The sequence below is a fragment of the Dendropsophus ebraccatus genome, chromosome 13, assembly GCF_027789765.1.
Source record: "Dendropsophus ebraccatus isolate aDenEbr1 chromosome 13, aDenEbr1.pat, whole genome shotgun sequence".
NCBI lineage: Eukaryota > Metazoa > Chordata > Amphibia > Anura > Hylidae > Dendropsophus > Dendropsophus ebraccatus.
Genome location: NC_091466.1, coordinates 74,493,936 through 74,512,475, shown reverse-complemented (window position 1 = coordinate 74,512,475; position 18,540 = coordinate 74,493,936). Strand labels below are relative to the sequence as shown.

At 44.8% G+C, this 18,540-nt stretch overlaps 2 protein-coding genes across 3 annotated transcripts in view; one reads left to right on the top strand and one right to left on the bottom strand.

Annotated features, from left to right (window-relative positions):
• Window positions 1-18,540, top strand: part of RPAP1 (RNA polymerase II associated protein 1) — a 219,531-nt gene that overhangs the window by 56,762 nt on the left and 144,229 nt on the right. The gene's annotated exons all lie outside the window — the stretch shown is intronic.
• TYRO3 (TYRO3 protein tyrosine kinase) overlaps window positions 1-18,540 on the bottom strand; it is a 111,983-nt gene that overhangs the window by 33,315 nt on the left and 60,128 nt on the right. For both annotated transcript variants that reach the window (XM_069950969.1, XM_069950970.1), the window contains exons 6-7: window positions 15,146-15,261; window positions 6,650-6,818 (exon numbers count right to left, since the gene is read on the bottom strand). In XM_069950969.1, coding sequence (XP_069807070.1) covers window positions 6,650-6,818; window positions 15,146-15,261 — 285 coding nt within the window. The remainder of the gene's footprint in view (window positions 1-6,649; window positions 6,819-15,145; window positions 15,262-18,540) is intronic.

Genomic DNA, 18,540 nt, shown 5'->3' with positions numbered 1-18,540 from the left:
ACTTGGCATATTGTTAAGATGCTTTCATCTGCCCAAAATGTTAGATAAAATTTAAAGAGAACACGTCATCCATTTCATGCTCCCCAGACCACAGCATAAAGCCGAGACGGGCTCCCTTATTGCAGGGATGTAGGATTCACTACATGGTATAGATCAGTGATTTTCAACCTTTTTTGAGCCGCGGCACACTTTTTATACTTAAAAAATCCTGGGGCAAACCACCAACCAAAATGGCACAAAATGACACTAAAACAGTACATATTATACATATAGTTAATAATATAGATTCTAAATGTATTTATACTCACTCAGTGTGAAACCTGGGCCTGTTTTCTTCTCCCCCCTGTGCTTCTCTCCTGTGCTTCTCTCCACCATACTTCTCCCCCCTACATCTCTCCTGTGCTTCTCTCCACCATACTTCTCCCCCCTGCTTCTCTCCTGTGCTTCTCTCCACCATACTTCTCCCCCCTGCTTCTCTCCTGTGCTCTCCCCCATGCTTCTCTCCACCATACTTCTCCCCCCTGCTTCTCTCCTGTGCTTCTCTCCCCCATGCTTCTCTCCACCATACTTCTCCCCCCTGCTTCTCTCCTGTGCTTCTCTCCACCATACTTCTCTGCCCCCTGCTTCTCTCCACCATACTTCTCTTCCCCCCTGCTTCTCTCCACCAAACTTCTCTCCCCCCTGCTTCTCTCCGCTGTTTCTCTCCCCCATCCCCATGTTTCTCTCCCCCCTGCTTCTCTCCCCTGTTTCTCCCCCATCCCCAGGTTTCTCTCCCCCATTGTTTTCTCCTGTTTCACAGGGGCACCATAGTTGGGGGAACTTTCCCCGCGGCACACCCAACCATGTGTCGCGGCACATTGGTGTGCCACGGCACATTGGTTGAAAATCACTGGTATAGATTATAAATCATAGTTATAATAATGGCCGGGAAGAGGGCTTAGGGCGGGTTCCTGGCCTCTCAAATAGGGAGAGATCTATGAGCCAAGGCTGGTGGAGCAGGGGGCACCCATTGGGGACTGCCCATTCATGGTCACTATTATACCCATACTTTTTGGAGGCATGAACTAACAAAGTATGTGAGCCTGTCTTTGTTTCATACGGCCCGTGTGTTAGACAGCATGGAACTGATGACAGGCTCCTTTTAAAGTGTCCCTTTCATTATGAAAAAAAATCTCTTTCTCATGACAAAAGCTTTGAATTGGGAAAATTTAAAGAGGTGTATTTTACAATATGGCCGGGCATGGACTGTTTTAACATAATAAAGTAAACTTACCTCCCTGGCTCTAGCGCGCTCTCTGCAATCCTGCAGCTCCACCCCCTGTTCAATCACTTCCGGGAGCTGGGGCCATGTTGTTGCAGACCTGCTCAGCCAATCAGTGACTGAGGCTGGACTCTGCTATTAGGCCATTAGGTACCCGAATAGCAGCAGGAGTGCATTGGCGACTCTGCAGCCAGGGTGGTAAGTTTACTTTATTTTGTTAAAACAGCTCATGCCTGGCCATATTTTAAAAAACACCCCTTAAAGTCTTCAGACTCCCACAGATCTTTAAATATAGCCCAAAAAAAGTGCACGGCTGAGTGCTTCTCTCCCCAGCTCCAGGTGATCTCCATCTCGCTGCATGAGACAACCTCCATCTTGTCTTGATGGAAGAGCCAGGAAGTGAAGCGCATAACTGCACGCTTCTCCCAGGTTCTCTTTAAGATGTATACTTTCGTCTGTACTGATCGCCTTTATTTCTGGTGATCACTTCTCCTGTTTACGCCTGGCACTGCGTCCTTTTCTAGGTTATCCTGGATCATACGTGATTTATGCGGCTTAATCACCTTTGAGTTAGAGCCACGAGAAATACGTCTCTTAGATTTCTTATAAAGAAAAACCAAAGCTGTATTCATCACCAATGACACAACATAGAAGATTCCTCTGAAACTTTATTTCAGGAATATTTCTTCCGGGAAAGTTTTAGCAGTTTGCCAGCGAATCACCTATATGACTATTGGCCGGACTCAGCAAGTGAAAGCTTTCTACATTGTCATGGGACAAATCAATGCACCGGAGCCTTAGCCTCCCTGAGACTATCGATTGTTTTAAAACCTATTGTTTTAGTGCAGCATGTATGGAGGTTTGTATAGAGTGATTTATCACAGTGAGGTATAAATAGAACAGGATAGAGCACATGATAGGCTATCCCCGTGGGTGGGGGAGAGTTATCAATATGTTTGCACCAGTGTCTAAACTTAGGCAATGGCTGTGCGTAACAGTTTTACTATACAGATATGCCAGATTGATATATTGAAATGTTCTACATAAAAATTAATGGACACCATTGCACCCCCCCCCCCCCCCCAATTTTTTACATGTCACACAGACAGGGCCTTTGGGATTGCCTCTATATGGGGGTCTATCGATGCCACCACCTGAGGCTGGCAATATTAGAAGTTTATTATATCTACTGCTGGTATATAGTTATAAGCATGGTATATACACTGCTGGTATATAGTTATGGGTGCGAAATATACATTGCTGGTATATAGTTATGGATGTGGTATATACATTGCTGGCATATAGTTATGGGTGTGTTATATACACTGCTGGTATATAGTTATGGGTGTGGAATATACATTGCTGGTATATAGTTATGGGTGTGGTATATACATTGCTGGTATATAGTTATGGGTGTGGTATATACACTGCTGGTATATAGTTATGGGTGTGGTATATGCATTGCTGGTATATAGTTATGGGTGTGGTACATACACTGCTGGTATATAGTTATGGTTGTGTTATATACATTGCTGGTATATAGTTATGGGTGTGGTATATACATTGCTGGTATATAGTTATGGGTGTGGTATATACACTGCTGGTATATAGTTATGGGTGTGGTACATACACTGCTGGTATATAGTTATGGTTGTGTTATATACATTGCTGGTATATAGTTATGGTTGTGTTATATACATTGCTGGTATATAGTTATGGGTGTGGTATATACATTGCTGGTATATAGTTAAGGGTGTGGTATATAAACTGCCGTTATGCAGTTCTGTGTGCAGTATATATAGTTCTGATATATAGTTCTGTGTGCTGTAAAAATACTGCTGGTATACAGTTCTGTGGGGAATATATTCACAGCTTATATATAGGTGTGCTGATATGGGGATATTTAGCATTTAATAGACAATTGATTGGGGTTATTGCTAATTCAATTATTGCCACAACTGGCAAAAATGCTAGAATTGGCCGTGATCTCCAGCTATTCTCCAGTAGCAATATGAAGGGAAATGTAAGTTAGGGGTCGTGCCAATGCTTGTAATAAGACATTAGCATAGTCTACTGAATGGAGAGGTGCAGAATTATGTTCCACCACCAATGCTTATATCCAGTAGGCTGCTCTATTCACACATAGGATTAAAATGCATGAATATTTGTATGTGTCAGAAACCCAAGGTTGACCCTGATATTTCCGCATCAGATATACAGCCAGTGGTGCTGCAGACGCACCTGAGAATTAGTCCCGTTGTCATTCAATGGGGCTGCTCCTTGGCTCTTCTGTAAGGAATCCATAGAAATAAATATGTCTATAGAAATTTTACATTGCATGTGAATGGGTTTGAGAAAAATCCATTTTTAAGCTTACGAATTGCCAATTTTTTTGCCGATCTTGGGGTAGAATCAAATCTGGGTCAAATCTGACATGTGGATGGAGCCTAGGAATGTGGTTTTTTTTTTTTACTAGGGGTCATTTGCCCTAGGAGACATTACACAACAGTCTGATCCATCAAAATGTCACCAAACGTTGCAGCCCGCAGAACCTTGTGTTTCCTGTTGTGTAACACCGGCACTATGTAAGGGAACAGATCTCTTGTCTGCTTGAGGTTGAAAAGACAAATTGTGTAACCAGATTGGTGTCATCTGACTCCTTAAAGAAGCATCAAGTAACACGAGTTCTTCTTGGTTTCAGAAAAAATAAATAAATAATAATAATATTATATATATATATATATCCCCCAAATTGTAGACAATTCTCTACAATTTTTTTGGTTGAAGGAAGCCTACTGCCCAGGCTGGAGATGTCTACACCGGGTGACAGCAGGGTGGAGGAGAACCAGATGCCACTTGCTTCTAAGTCAGCGTACATGATGTATTTGTTCTGTACGTTGGATGAATAATGTTTACATAGAGAAATATACAAGTCTACAAGCCACAAAGGCAGAAGCATCGGAGAGAGCTAGTCACCCCTCATTTCTCATCCCGGCCTAATAGTATTTATTTTTAGCAGACAAGTCTCCGAGTACCTGGATGTGTTACAGAGAGCGATCCCACGGAGTATAGTGTACACAGAATGGAAAGATCAGGCTGTTCTCCCATGTGCCGGCTATCACAGGCTACTCTAGGTTATGTTATTCTTCATTACCGGAAAGGTTGGCCTCGCCTGGGTTCGCTATAACATACTTCTTTTCACTATGGAAGAACCTATGACCCGATTAAAATGATTATGTATAGGGAATATTATTCCTGTTGTTACAAGACATGAAGGAAACGGCGTTCAGCCAGCTTAGGGTTCTGTGATCCAATAAAAAAAAAAAACATTTGGCGATTTTAAGAAACTTTGTAATTGGATTTATTAGGCAAATATGCCATTATCTGCATTCAAAAAGACTTTCTCCAGGTCCCCCCCCTTCCCCTCCTCTCTCTCATGTAATCTATGGAGGGGGGAGGAGGGAGATTAGTCGCCAGCAGAGAAAAAAGGATTACACAGCAGGACCTGTGTGAAAGCCAGTATTCAGAGGTCAGAGAGGTCAGTGCTGACATCAGAGGAGATAGCACTGTGATGTAGCTATAAATTAACTCTTTGTTGTCCTGTTTTGGTGCCTCATCTCCCTCCACCTCTCCCCTCTCCATAGAAAACCATGAAGACAGGGGGAAGAGCTTCAAACTGCTTTTTCATGATAAAAATGGATTTATCGGCTAATAGACCCAATTACAAAGTTTCTTAAAATCGCCTGTACTATTGATTTCTGCTAAAAAAAAAATTAAACCACAGTGACACTTTAAGTAGAGATCAGGGCGTCTTGAGAATTCTCGAGTCGGATTGTTAGGTAATTTGAGTAACTTGGTTTATAAAGAAGTTGGATGTAGCCCTAGGGAGTCCTGGAAAATAAGGATAAAGCCTATGGCCTAAGACTGTACCCATGTTTTCCCGGACTCCTTAGGGCTACATCCAACCTTGTCAGCCACTGGTATTCAAAATGCTGAGCAAACACTAATACGTGTATTTTTCGGACACAAAACCTGCAGTCTTTACCCCTCCATATAGAATATTAACAAGAAGTTACGTTATAAAGGTACAGTACAGTAAGGCTGGAATTACAAGGACCTCAGGGAAATCTCATCTATTTCCTGCATCTGCACAGAGGAAATCCCAGTAATTCTCCTTTCAGTAAGCCGGGGTTATGTCGACTCCACCAGCAGTGCATAGCGCACAGGACAGCTCACTCCCATAGTATTGCCGGAATATTAACACACATTCCATCTGCCACGTCTTACAATGCCGGCCCGCACAGTAACCACGTACACTATATTTATCGACTTTCCTTATATACAAGTGGTCCTAGAAACAGAAACTTTGAAAGTTTCTTTCATGTTGGAGGAAGCAGCATGTCTGTACATCAGATGGACAGCCCAGTGATTTTAGTGGGAGACGTGTAATGCTTCACTTCCCCTGTGGTGGCGCTGCAGAGAAATTAAACAATTGCCATTGGATACCTCACAGGTTATAGTCGATCGCTAAGGGTACTATTACACAGAGCAATAATTGGCTGTATCAGCCCTATCTGGCCGAATATCATTCTGTGTAATAAAGACAATGATCAGTTAATGACAATGATCATTGATATAGGTTTGGACCTATAATTGTCGGGCACCGACAACGTGCAATAGCGGTGTGTGGCCGGCGGCTGACGATTTACAAAGTGCATACATTACCTATCCATGGTCCAGGGCTCCTCTTGCGCTCTGCTTCTCCCCAGGTCCCGCAAGCTGCAGCTTTAAAGGGGCCTGTCTTAGCCAGGACCGCCATGCCATTGATTGGCTGAGCAGCCTGTCAGACAGACCGCTCTGAAGCTGCAGCGTGCGGGACCCAGGGAGAAGTAGACCGCAAGAGGAGCCCTGGAATATGGATAGGTAATGTATGCAGTTTAATCAAGGGCTGCAAGGACATCAGTAACAATGTCCATGCAGCCCTTGTTAAACAATTATCGGGCCGTGTAATAGGCCTAGTAAACGAGCGTGATCTAGCAGATTGGCGCTCGTTTACAGTTTCTATCAGGTCCCCATTGGGCCATGTAATAGTACCCTTAGGGTTCGCAGCAGCAGCAGAATACTTTGCAGCCAACTAAATGTCAGAGAGACCTTTATAACATACAGGGACCGTCCACAGGGGGCGCCAGTAATAATTGGTGCTAATTGATGCATTCACTTACATAGCATTGAGCATGATTAGTGCTGAACAGAAAGCACACCAGTCCATTACTCTTGATAACCCTGCTCCAAACTATAACACACCGTCAGCGCACTAGTAAAATAACTTGTTCTATCCTATCTCACAGGTATATAGGAGTCTGTGGACTGGATATAAAGAACACTTACCGGTCTGAAATGTCAGCCAGTCCGTGAAATCTGAATTTCCCACCTCATTGGCACACTGCAGGCGGATGCTGTAGTTGCTGAGCGGCTTAAGCTCATCTAAGACTACACTGTAAGGGGGGACGATGATATTCTGGGAATACATTTCACGTTGGTCCTGGAGCAGCAGAACCTAAAAAGTTAAAAGGAGAACATTGTCAGAAGAAACACGTAGGAACATACGGAAGGTAGAGGCTGGTGTTCACAGTTTTACAAATTTTTGTAAGTTTTCTTTTTGAGGTACCCATCACTAGTGTTGGGCGCAGATGGCGAACTGTTCAGTTTGGCAACATTTGACTCCTGTCGGTTGCAGAGGTTTGATGTCGCCCTAGGGAGTCCTGGAAAACATGGATACAGCCAACGGATACAGCCTATCCATGTTTTCCAGGACTCCCTAGGGCCGTATCCAACATCTGCCGAGTCAAATGCTGATCGTTCGGGTTCGGAGAATGATCCCAGATTGGCTTCTCCACTTAGCACTACTCATCACTCTCTTGGGAGACTGACAGCCAGGCCTGGTGGAGTGGAGAAGGTTAATATAAGAATTTATTAAAGTTAATTTTCTTCATTTGTACTATTAATTTATGTAGAATTTGTTGAAGCAACAGTGACTCTTTAAATGGGGTCCTGAGACATTGACGGCCTACTCTAACGTGGCCACACACCTTTAATAACTGATGGCCGAATGATTGTTCAGTGGTCAGTTATGTCTCCCAACCTCCCAACACTCACGAACGTTCAGCACGGATGAGTGTTCCTGTGTTCTCAGAGAACAAAGGGGTGCGGCAGTGGTTTTCAAAGATGCCTGACCACTATCTCTACCGATATCATCTGTTGGAGGACTGTTGGGAAAGCCTCATACACCAAGTAATTAACGGCCGTATTTGGCCGATTACCAGCCGTTCCAGTGGATAATCATTTGGTGCAATAGCTCATGTTCAAAGGCAATGATCAGCCGGCATGTCGACAACGATAGCGACAGTCTGCTGGCTGTCAGTCAGCGCAATAGGAGTGGTGGCAGCAGCTATCCTTTATAAGCCATCTGGACGATCTAAACATTTCGCTGCCCCCTGTGTTTGTTATAGCACCGACAGTGAGCAGGGAACAAGGAGCAAGTAAGTACTGACACTCTCTTGCTTCTTAATATCGGCCGTGTAGTTGGGCCCTTATACTGCAGTCAAGAGTGTATGGGATCCTTTAGGATGAGATAATTGTCAAGGGTATGACATCCAGGACCTCCGCTGGTCACCACATATACATGAGTGGGATAAGCAGCAGTATCAGACACCTGCTATAGCATCAGACACCTGCTATAGTATCAGACACCTGCTATAGCATCAGACCCCTGCTATAGTATCATCAGACACCTGCTATAGAATCAGACACCCCCTATAGTATCAGACACCTGCTATAGCATCAGACACCTGCTATAGTATCAGACACCCCCTATAGTATCATCAGACCCCTGCTATAGCATCAGACCCCTGCTATAGTATCAGACACCTCCTATAGTATCATCAGACACCCCCTATAGTATCAGACACCCCCTATAGTATCAGACACCTGCTATAGCATCAGACACCTGCTATAGCATCAGACACCTGCTATAGTATCATCAGACCCCTGCTATAGTATCATCAGACACCTGCTATAGTATCAGACACCTGCTATAGCATCAGGCACCTCTTATAGTAACAGGCACCTGCTATAGCATCAGGCACCTTCTATAGCATCAGACACCTGCTATAGTATCAGACCCCTGCTATAGTATCATCAGACACCTGCTATAGTATCAGACCCCTGCTATAGCATCAGACCCCTGCTATAGCATCAGACCCCTGCTATAGCATCAGACACCTGCTATAGTATCATCAGACACATCTTAAAGTAACAGGCACCTGCTATAGCATCAGACACCTGCTATAGCATCAGACACCTGCTATAGTATCATCAGACACCTGCTATAGCATCAGACACCTCTTATAGTAACAGGCACCTGCTATAGCACCAGACACCTACTATAGTATCATCAGACACCTGCTATAGTATCATCAGACACCTGCTATAGTATCAGACACCTGCTATAGTATCAGACACCCCCCCTATAGTATCAGACACCTGCTATAGTATCATCAGACACCTGCTATAGTATCAGACAACTCCTATAGTATCATCAGACACCTGCTATAGTATCAGACACCTCCTATAGTATCATCAGACACCTCCTATAGTATCATCAGACACCTGCTATAGTATCAGACACCTGCTATAGTATCAGACACCCCCTATAGTATCAGACACCTCCTATAGTATCATCAGACACCCCCTATAGTTTAAGACACCTGCTATAGTATCAGACACCCCCTATAGTATCAGACACCTGCTATAGTATCATCAGACACCTGCTATAGTATCAGACACCCCCTATAGTATCATCAGACACCTGCTATAGTATTAGACCCCTGCTATAGTATCAGACCCCTGCTATAGTATAATCAGACACCTGCTATAGTATCAGACACCCCCTATAATATCATCAGACACCTGCTATAGTATCAGACACCTGCTATAGTATCAGACCCCTGCTATAGCACCAGACACCCCCTATAGCATCAGACATCCCCTATAGTATCAGACACCCGCTATAGCATCAGACACCTGCTGATATTTTTTTTTTTTTTTTGCTGGAGTACCCCTGTAAAAGAGCAGAAAAAAACATGGCTACTTTATTGCAGACACAGTGTGTGATATTACAACGCAGCTTCATTCACTTTAAAGCAAAACCTGCACCTAAACCGAGGACTGGAGTGTTGTTGTTTCTGGAAGAAAGCGGCCATGTTTATCTAAGCCTGTATAACCCATTTAAAATAGTTTCCTAGGCTAATATAATTGATGGACTAGCTGGCTTCATTCACTGCTGCTCAGTTCCCATTCACTTTAACCGGAGCTAAGCAGCACTAACATTTTGCCATCATTGGGTATGAGTTTTATTGAAGTGAATGGAGCAGAATAATAATACTGCACACAACCTGAGGACAGGGGTGGCAATGCTGTCGCAGGAAAGTAGCTGTGTTTTGTTTTTCTGTACAGCCGCTTGTTAAATAAACATCTGCACGTATAATGTGAGTGAACTGGGACACCAAAGGAATGCCCTGTAATCTGCATAAATTCAGCAGCTAGTGGCCGGACTTGGCAAACCAGTCAGATTGCTTCCAGATCTGCCTCAGTAGTGACAGCACTATCGAAGGTTTCACCAAGCTCAGTAAGGAATATTAGCTTTTCCTTAGCTGCTGAGGATTGTGCCCTGCGTGGCACCTATACATTGTCAAAATGGGATGCCAAGCTATAGGTGCACAGAGAGGTATGGGACCTATTGACTTCAGTGGTTGGCATACAGTCATCTAGTTACTATGTGGGTCACTTCTTAAACATACAGTATATATGTTTTGACTCATATATTGGGGCCGTAACCCAAACATCGCTGACTAGCTGACTAAGTTCAGGCCTTTGGAGCCAATGCCGCCTGTGTCTGTGCAGGTATATGTCGGCATCCCATGCTAACAGATGGCTATACGTGTCAGAAAGGGAACCCTCACAATGTGGACCTAGCCTTAGGTTGGGTTTCAACACAGGATTTTGGTCAGTATTTTTACCAAAACCAGGAGTGGGTTTGATATTGTTACTATAGCAGTATATGAGCAATGTAAACAATGGGTGGGATGTGGTTGAAGGGCAGTGTTGAGTAGAGATGATCGAACAGCGGAAAATCTTAGGTTCTATAGAACTCTACCTCGTCGAACCTTCCGCAATTGATTCCCGATGACTTTCCGGTCCGTGGAGAAGGAGGAGACAGCCCGGGTACCGCCTGGAATTCCGGGACTCAGCCTAGGTAATAGGTAATAGGCTGTATCCCGGAATTCCGTCTGTCTCCTCCTTCCCCCACGGATCGGGAAGGCATCGCTAATCAATTGCAGAAGGTTCGATAAGGGTCGAGTTCTATAGAAACTAAGATTTTCCTCTGTTCTATCATCTCTAGTGTTGAGCAGACTTATTGTCAGCCCCGCACCCGGTTCCGGTCTCTGCCGAGGCGCGCGGCTCAGCTGGTAGAAATCCCAACCGCGTCCTTCACAACAGGCAGGACCGGTTGCTAGGGGTGCGCTGACGACGTCCCTAACAGCCGCCCTGCACTTCCAGGTCTTGGGCCGCGCTCAGAGAAGTCACCACTCTTCTGCAAGTGAGCGGGACTGGTTGCTGGGGGCCTGCCAATCGTGTCCCCGGCAACTAGCCCACTATGTTTACCTTTTCTTACCGGTCGATCGGCATCAGGTGTATCCTTGATGGTGACTGACAGCTGACCTAGCCAGTTAGCTGTCAGCACCTAGTTTCCTATTCACTATAAATCCCAGTCCTGGTCTTATCCCATTGCCTGTGATAGCGCCTTGTGCCTTGACCTAGCGTTCTCCTGACTGTTTGTTATTGTGACTTTAACCTTTGGATTTCGTACCCTGACTTTGCTTCTTGGATTCTGATCTTGTACCTTCGCTGCCCGTGTGTTGCTGACCCCGTACTCTGACCATTCTCTATTGTGTTTGTTTGTCCTGTCTTGTTTTGTGTTGCACTTATTTCAGTGTTAGGATTCTCCTGCATATTAGGAGAACGGCTGAGCAGAATGATGGAAGTAATACATCGATCCGTTCAGCATTTATATCACTAGTTTATGCTGCCCTCATTTAAGGCGGCGACATAATCCTAGTGGCATATTCCCTTTAAGCTCCATTCACTTTAATGAAACAGAGTTACAAAACTGGAGACAAGAGTGATGCTTTGTCTGGAAGAAAAAGGCCGTGTTTTTCTAACGCTGGAAAACCCCCTTTAAAGGGGTGATGCTATCTCATTATGATATCTTCTATCTAAGGACCCCCACTGTTCCTGAGAATGGGGAACATGGAATGAATGGTGTGCGGGGCTCAGCTCTCAGCAAAGTTCACAGAGAATGAATAGAGCGCTGGTTGCTCTCCATAAAGCCGGTCTGAACTGGAGATTGGTGCAGGCTGCTCTGTATGTTCGGTGTATATGTCAGAAGATTTTCCTGGCACATATGCTGCTTGTATATTGCAAACAGTGTTAATAGACCCTCGCTGTGCCATAGTGTTAGAGAGTATTTTTAGGAAGAAAAAAAAAAGTGTGTGGAGGCGTGAAGTGCGGTTGGGACCCAGTATGCCTAATCCACCCAAATTATATCTAATTTACTAAACTAGTCAAACCACACCTAATCCACCAGAGCTGGAGCTGACCTGTGCATTTTAATAAGGTTGGAAATTCTCATATTGAATTGGTTAATATAACTTTATGTTGTTACTGTAATAATACACATAAAACAAAAAATACACAAAATGAGTCACAACTTTCTATGTGTGATGTAATGATGATGTATGTAAGAAAGTACAACATTAGAACAATACTTATTTGGGGGGTGGGGGGGCTGTATGGCTAAATGGAGGCTCTAGGACCCTGTTGGGCACTTGTAGCCTGGATACAAGATGAGATAGGGTTGTGCATGGAGAAAACATGTTCTTTATGGCATCCTGAAGCACATTTGCCCACAAATGATACAGCTGGACCTGTAGAACCTGTAATCGTGTAGGTGCTGTAGGGGGTGATTTGTCTAAACGACAGATGACAAGCGATGTATCCCCTCTCAAAGTCTGCGCCAACTGGACAAAATGTCCTTTAGTGCATCATAAGGGAAAGTCTAGCAGTCAATGATCTCCCACTGAGAGGTACACTGCCCCAAAGTAGCCTCTGATAGCTAGCCAATGTTTCTGCAGGGGAAGCCCTATATTCCTTCTTGCGTACACAGATTATACCTGTAATCACATGCACATAAATGTGGGATTGCTGTAAAACCCGGCATGCAGTTCTGTCGGAGTGCATTTGTGTTTTTTTATTTTCATTTCTCCTTAGGAAACCAGTCTCCTTAACATTCGGCACTTGAGGTTTCTTGCCGGTGCAGCGTAGAAGAATTATCCTAAAGATGGCTGCATGAGTCAGAGCCATAAAACTCTGAGTCAGCACATACTGAACCACAGGCAGTCTGGAGAAAACACTGATATTAACCTGGCACAAGAAAATGACTCCTCTTATGGTAGAATAGGGGGTCAAGTCTCCTGATGGAGCACGTCCACGGTACATGACACCTAACTGTGACCCCCAGCATCCGTCTATCCCGGTCCGTCCCCATTATGTCATCCCCCCGTCTTATAGTGAAGGCGGCAGGATAGAAATGTTATGTACATACAGGGGTCTAGCAATATTATAGCCAGGTATTACACCTTTATAGATGATCCTTTTTAGGGAATAAGATTTGAGGGATATGAAATATATCCAGGTCAGCTGATATGTAGTAACACCCCCCCCCCCCAAAAAAAAAAACCAAAAAAAAAACAACCATAGAGCCATTGAACTCTTCCAAATACATACACATATTACAGTGAAATCTAGTGGCGAACTTTAGTACTGCTTTCATCACCACAATAGTACAATAAGTACAGACTTTTGCGAGGGGTGTATATACAGTATACGTAACACCCGTGGCAGGACACCACACACGTACTGCACGGAGCAAGGAAATCCTGTGACGACCCCTTTAAAATGATGAATACATTGGCAGCTGGATATGGTAATTACCCGTTGTCATAGAGGATTGGCCGCTTTAGTTTCTTTTCCAGAACGCAAACAAACTCTTGTCAGTGTCTTGGCACCCTGTAGTCTTAAGGGGTTATCCAAGCTCAGGAAAAAAGGGGAGCTTTCTTCAAAAAATGGCGCCACTCTTGTCCTCATTTTGTGTGAGGCATTGCAACTCAGTTCTATTAAACTGAATGGAGCACAGTTGTAATACCACACACAATCTGAAGGCAGGGCTGGTGCTGTTTTTGCAAGTAGCTGTGAAAAATTCGGTCTGACCCCTTTAAAGGAGAATTCAGACGATTTCTGTGAAAGCCTCTCCCTGTGAGCGCCAGGACCGCCCTCGAGACGCCTGCCGGGCTCTGGGATCTCCGGCACCGACACGTCACGACCTGGCTGATTGACTGGCCACTCAGCGGCAGTGACTGGGATTGGACACTGCTTCAGTCAACGAATGGCTGCGGCTAGTCAATCAGCCGGGACAGGGCTCAAACCCCCCCCCCAAATCATGACGTCATCACAACTGCCTTCCGGCGGGGCTCCCGGGGCCAGGGGTACTGCTGCTCACTGCGGGCACAGGGAGAGGTAAGTTCCTACTTATAATCAATCTCCCTCCTGCCCCTGATGGGTGCTGCAGGATTTTAGAAATCACCGGACTTCTCCTATAAATGTGCAATTCTGGAGGCTGAAGAATATGCACCGATCAAACGTAATAGTAAAGCCGCAGAATACTGCTGATCACGGGGCTTGAAATGTGCAGGCCTGGCGTGGTGCAGACTGTACTGGTTTTTAATGGATTATCAATACCTTTTTTCCCCAACCCCACGTTACTCGGCTGCGGCTGGAGTTCTTTTTCCTTTCAAACAGTGACCGTCTCTGACAATGGTGCTTGTATAGGGGTAGGGTATATTAGGATGAAAGTTAACAGTCCCGTTGATGTGTTAAGTTGGCCATACACCTTCAAGAACTGACGCCCATCAGATATGTCTCCTCCCAACACACAGAAATGTTCAGAATGGTCTGGCGCTCTTGCTGCGGCTTATCTATCTTGTGACAGTGCTCCTGCTGCGGCTTATCTCCCCCTGAACAAAGGGGTAGGCCAGGATTTTCCATCTCAGCCGACACCTATCACCACCACAACATCTGACGGTGGTTGTTTTGGAGAGCCCCGTTGTCAGGCTGACAATAGTCTGAAGTGTATGGGGACCTTTAGAAGCAAAAAAAATTGATTATAACGGCTAGATGAATGGGTTGGAGCATCTCCAAATTAGCAGGTCTGTTGGGCGTTGCTGTTATGCAATGTTGGTACCTACCTAAAGTGATCCTAAAGAGGACAACGGGGGAAGCGACAATAACCATGGGTACCCAAGGCTCATTGATGCAAGTGACATGTGAAGGCTAGCCTGTCTCTCCTGATCCCACAGGGGAGCTACTGTCCAGAAAATTACTTGCAGAGGCCAGAAGGTGTTTGAGTATTGACTAGTGATGAGTGCATCCGGAGCATGCCAGAGTCCGATAGGTTGGCATTTGATTACCGGTGGCTGAAGAAGTTGGGTGAAGCCCTAGGGAGACGGGAAAACATGGATACACCCATGGGCCATAGACTGTATCCATGTTTTCCCGGAGCCCTTAAGGCTGCATCTAACTTCTTCAGCCACCAGTATTCAAATGCCGAACAATCCGACTCAGGCATGCTCCAGCTGTGCTCATCTCTACTAGTGATCATATAAAATTGCCTCAATGGTAAAAGCTCAATCCTCAGACACTGCAATATACCTGCATTGTGCAAGAGAGGAGCGGGGAATAGTTGTCAAAGCCTGGACTCCAGGTGACGGCCGCTGTGCTGCTTGTCACCTCACCTACAGCCAGTTTGTATGGTGGATGTGGCAGTCCTGTAGGAAGGAGAAAAAAGTGGAGATTTAATAGCAGGTCATGGAATATTTCTATATAATCCCCACATTTGCTAGTACCGCCATGTAATAAGACCTTGGTGCGTTCATTGATGCACTGTGTGATAACTCCCCTAATACAACGGACTGAATATGACTCCAGCCTCGACATCCAGTATATAATAATCTGTATCACAGGATTTATATTGACTTTCACATAAAAATCCCTTCATCGGGCTGTCAGAGATGCGGTATTACTAACTACTTCTAAAATATATAGCACATGTCTACAAAATACAGACCAGGTCAGCCATCCATCAAATGAATGTATGTGTATGAGATGATCCCAGCCTCATGTCATATAACAGCTCTGGCATTCTTTATAGTATAACATACATGTGTATGAGGAACATCGTCAACGTATCCACCCATAGTAATCCATCAGAGCCTGCCATGCTATGGCTCTTGTATCTTATATACGTGTATGAATAGACATGAGCGAACCTTTGGCCCAAGCTAAACACTCTGCATTAGATTACCAGTGGCTGCACGGATAACCCCCGACCTCAGCAGAAGCTCAGAGAACAGAGGTCAGGAGTTATCAGAGCATTGAAGCACAGATCTCCTTGTTTTCTGCTTTTTAACCCTTTTTTGTGTTGCAGTATGTAAGTGAACTTTGGGTCACTTACACACAGCAGTACATAAGGGGTTAAGCAGAAGGACAGGGATGGTTCTTATCTTCTCTGTGCATCCCTGGGCCCCCCCTCTGCACGGGCCCCATAGCAGCTGCCTAGCCTGCCTCTATGATAGCTACGCCACTAAACTGTGGCTAGCAATGCTGGAACTTTTGCCTTTATCTAGATCAGGAACGGGGAACCTTCGGCCCTCCAGCTGTTGCAGAACTACAATTACCATCATGCCTGGACAGCCAAAGCTTTAACTGCATTGTTCCGTTCCATTTCCTTACCCCCTGGCTCTTTGACGTCCAGCTACTTTGTCCCAGTAGTTCTGCAGGTTGCATAATTCCGTAACCAGGTAGATCGGGATGAACAGATTTATAGGCCCTTTATACATAAGAGTTTCAAACTTTTTAGGATTTATTATTATATAGATAATAGAATAGGGGCAGACATAATCCTGTCATTGTCATCAGGGACCGCAGGGACATCATAAACTTTTGGTATTGTTAGATTTGCGCCTAGGGGATGGTAGTCTCCATGTGCTTTTGGTTACACAGATCAGTGGCTCACCCACTTTCTCCAGCTCTGACCTAGATTCCCTTTGTCTTCCTCCATACCCACACAGAAGAAGTATGGCCATGCATAACAATCAGGCGGATCAGGCAAGGCTTGAAGTTTTGTATTCTCAGACTTAACATTCAGTCTCTGAAACTCTTTCCCAGCCATTAGCAGCTAAGAGCACCAGTCATATCCTCGGGTCATAACTAGTGGAAAAAAGAGGAGCGCTAATTGGGTCCGCACATCTCTTCTCTGGGATTACATGTCTGTACATCATATCTCTGTAGCTCAGTGTGTATATATATATATATATATATATATCAACTGGTGTCAGAAAGTTATATAGATTTGTAATCTATGTAAAGTAGATTTGAAAAAGCTCTCAGTGTGGAGAGCGAAACGTCGCGGTTTGGGGAAATAAACACGTTGTGTTGAATTCTATCCCATGAGTGCTGCGGTATTCTTCTGATTTTTATACATACATACATATATATATATATATATATATATATATATATATATATATATATATATATATATATATATATATATACACACTCACCGGCCACTTTATTAGGTACACCATGCTAGTAACGGGTTGGACCCCCTTTTGCCTTCAGAACTGCCTCAATTCTTGGTGGCACAGATACAACAAGGTGCTGGAAGCTTCCTCAGAGATTTTGGTCCATAATGACATGATGACATCACACAGTTGCCGCAGATTTGTCGGCTGCACATCCATGATGCCAATCTCCCGTTCCACCACATCCCAAAGATGCTCTATTGGATTGAGATCTGGTGACTGTGGAGGCCATTTGAGTACAGTGAACTCATTGTCATGTTCAAGAAACCAGTCTGAGATGATTCTAGCTTTATGACATGGCGCATTATCCTGCTGAAAGTAGCCATCAGATGTTGGGTCCATTGTGGTCATAAAGGGATGGACATGGTCAGCAACAATACTCAGGGAGGCTGTGGCGTTGCAACAATGCACAATTGGTACCAAGGGGCCCAAAGAGTGCCAAGAAAATATTCCCCACACCATGACACCACCACCACCAGCCTGAACCATTGATACAAGGCCAGATGGATCCATGCTTTCATGTTGTTGACGCCAAATTCTGACCCTACCATCCGCATGTCGCAGCAGAAATCGAGACTCATCAGACCAGGCAACGTTTTTCCAATCTTCTACTGTCCAATTTCGATGAGCTTGTGCAAATTGTAGCTTCAGTTTCCTGTTCTTAGCTGAGCGGAGTGGCACCCGGTGTGGTCTTCTGCTGCTGTAGCCCATCTGCCTCAGAGTTGGCCGTACTGTGCGTTCAGAGATGCTCTTCTGCCTACCTTGGATGTAACGGTTGGCTATTTGAGTCACTGTTGCCTTTCTATCAGCTGGAACCAGTCTGCCCATTCTCCTCTGACCTCGGGCATCAACAAGGCATTTCCGCCCACAGAACTGCCGCTCACTGGATGTTTTTTCTTTTTCGGACCATTCTCTGTAAACCCTAGAGATGGTTGTGCGTGAAAATCCCAGTAGATCAGCAGTTTCTGAAATACTCAGACCAGCCCTTCTGGCACCAACAACCATGCCACGTTCAAAGGCCTCACATCACCTTTCTTCCCCATACTGATGCTCGGTTTGAACTGCAGGGGATTGTCTTGACCATGTCTACATGCCTAAATGCACTGAGTTGCAGCCATGTGATTGGCTGATTAGAAATTAAGTGGTAACATGCAGTTGGACAGGTGTACCTAATGAAGTGGCCGGTGAGTGTATATATATATAAATCAACTGGTGTCAGAAAGTTATATAGATTTGTAATCTCTAATCTTGCAGTATCAGATGCTGTATGTCCTGCAGGAAGTGGTGGATTCTTTCCAGTCTGACACAGTGCTCTCTGCTGCCACCTCTGTCCATGTCAGGAACTGCGAATCCCCGTATAAATCCTCTCCTGCTCTGGATAGTTCCTGACATGGACAGAGGTGGCAGCAGAGAGCACTGTGTCAGACTAAAAACAAAAACCACTTCCTGCAGTACATACAG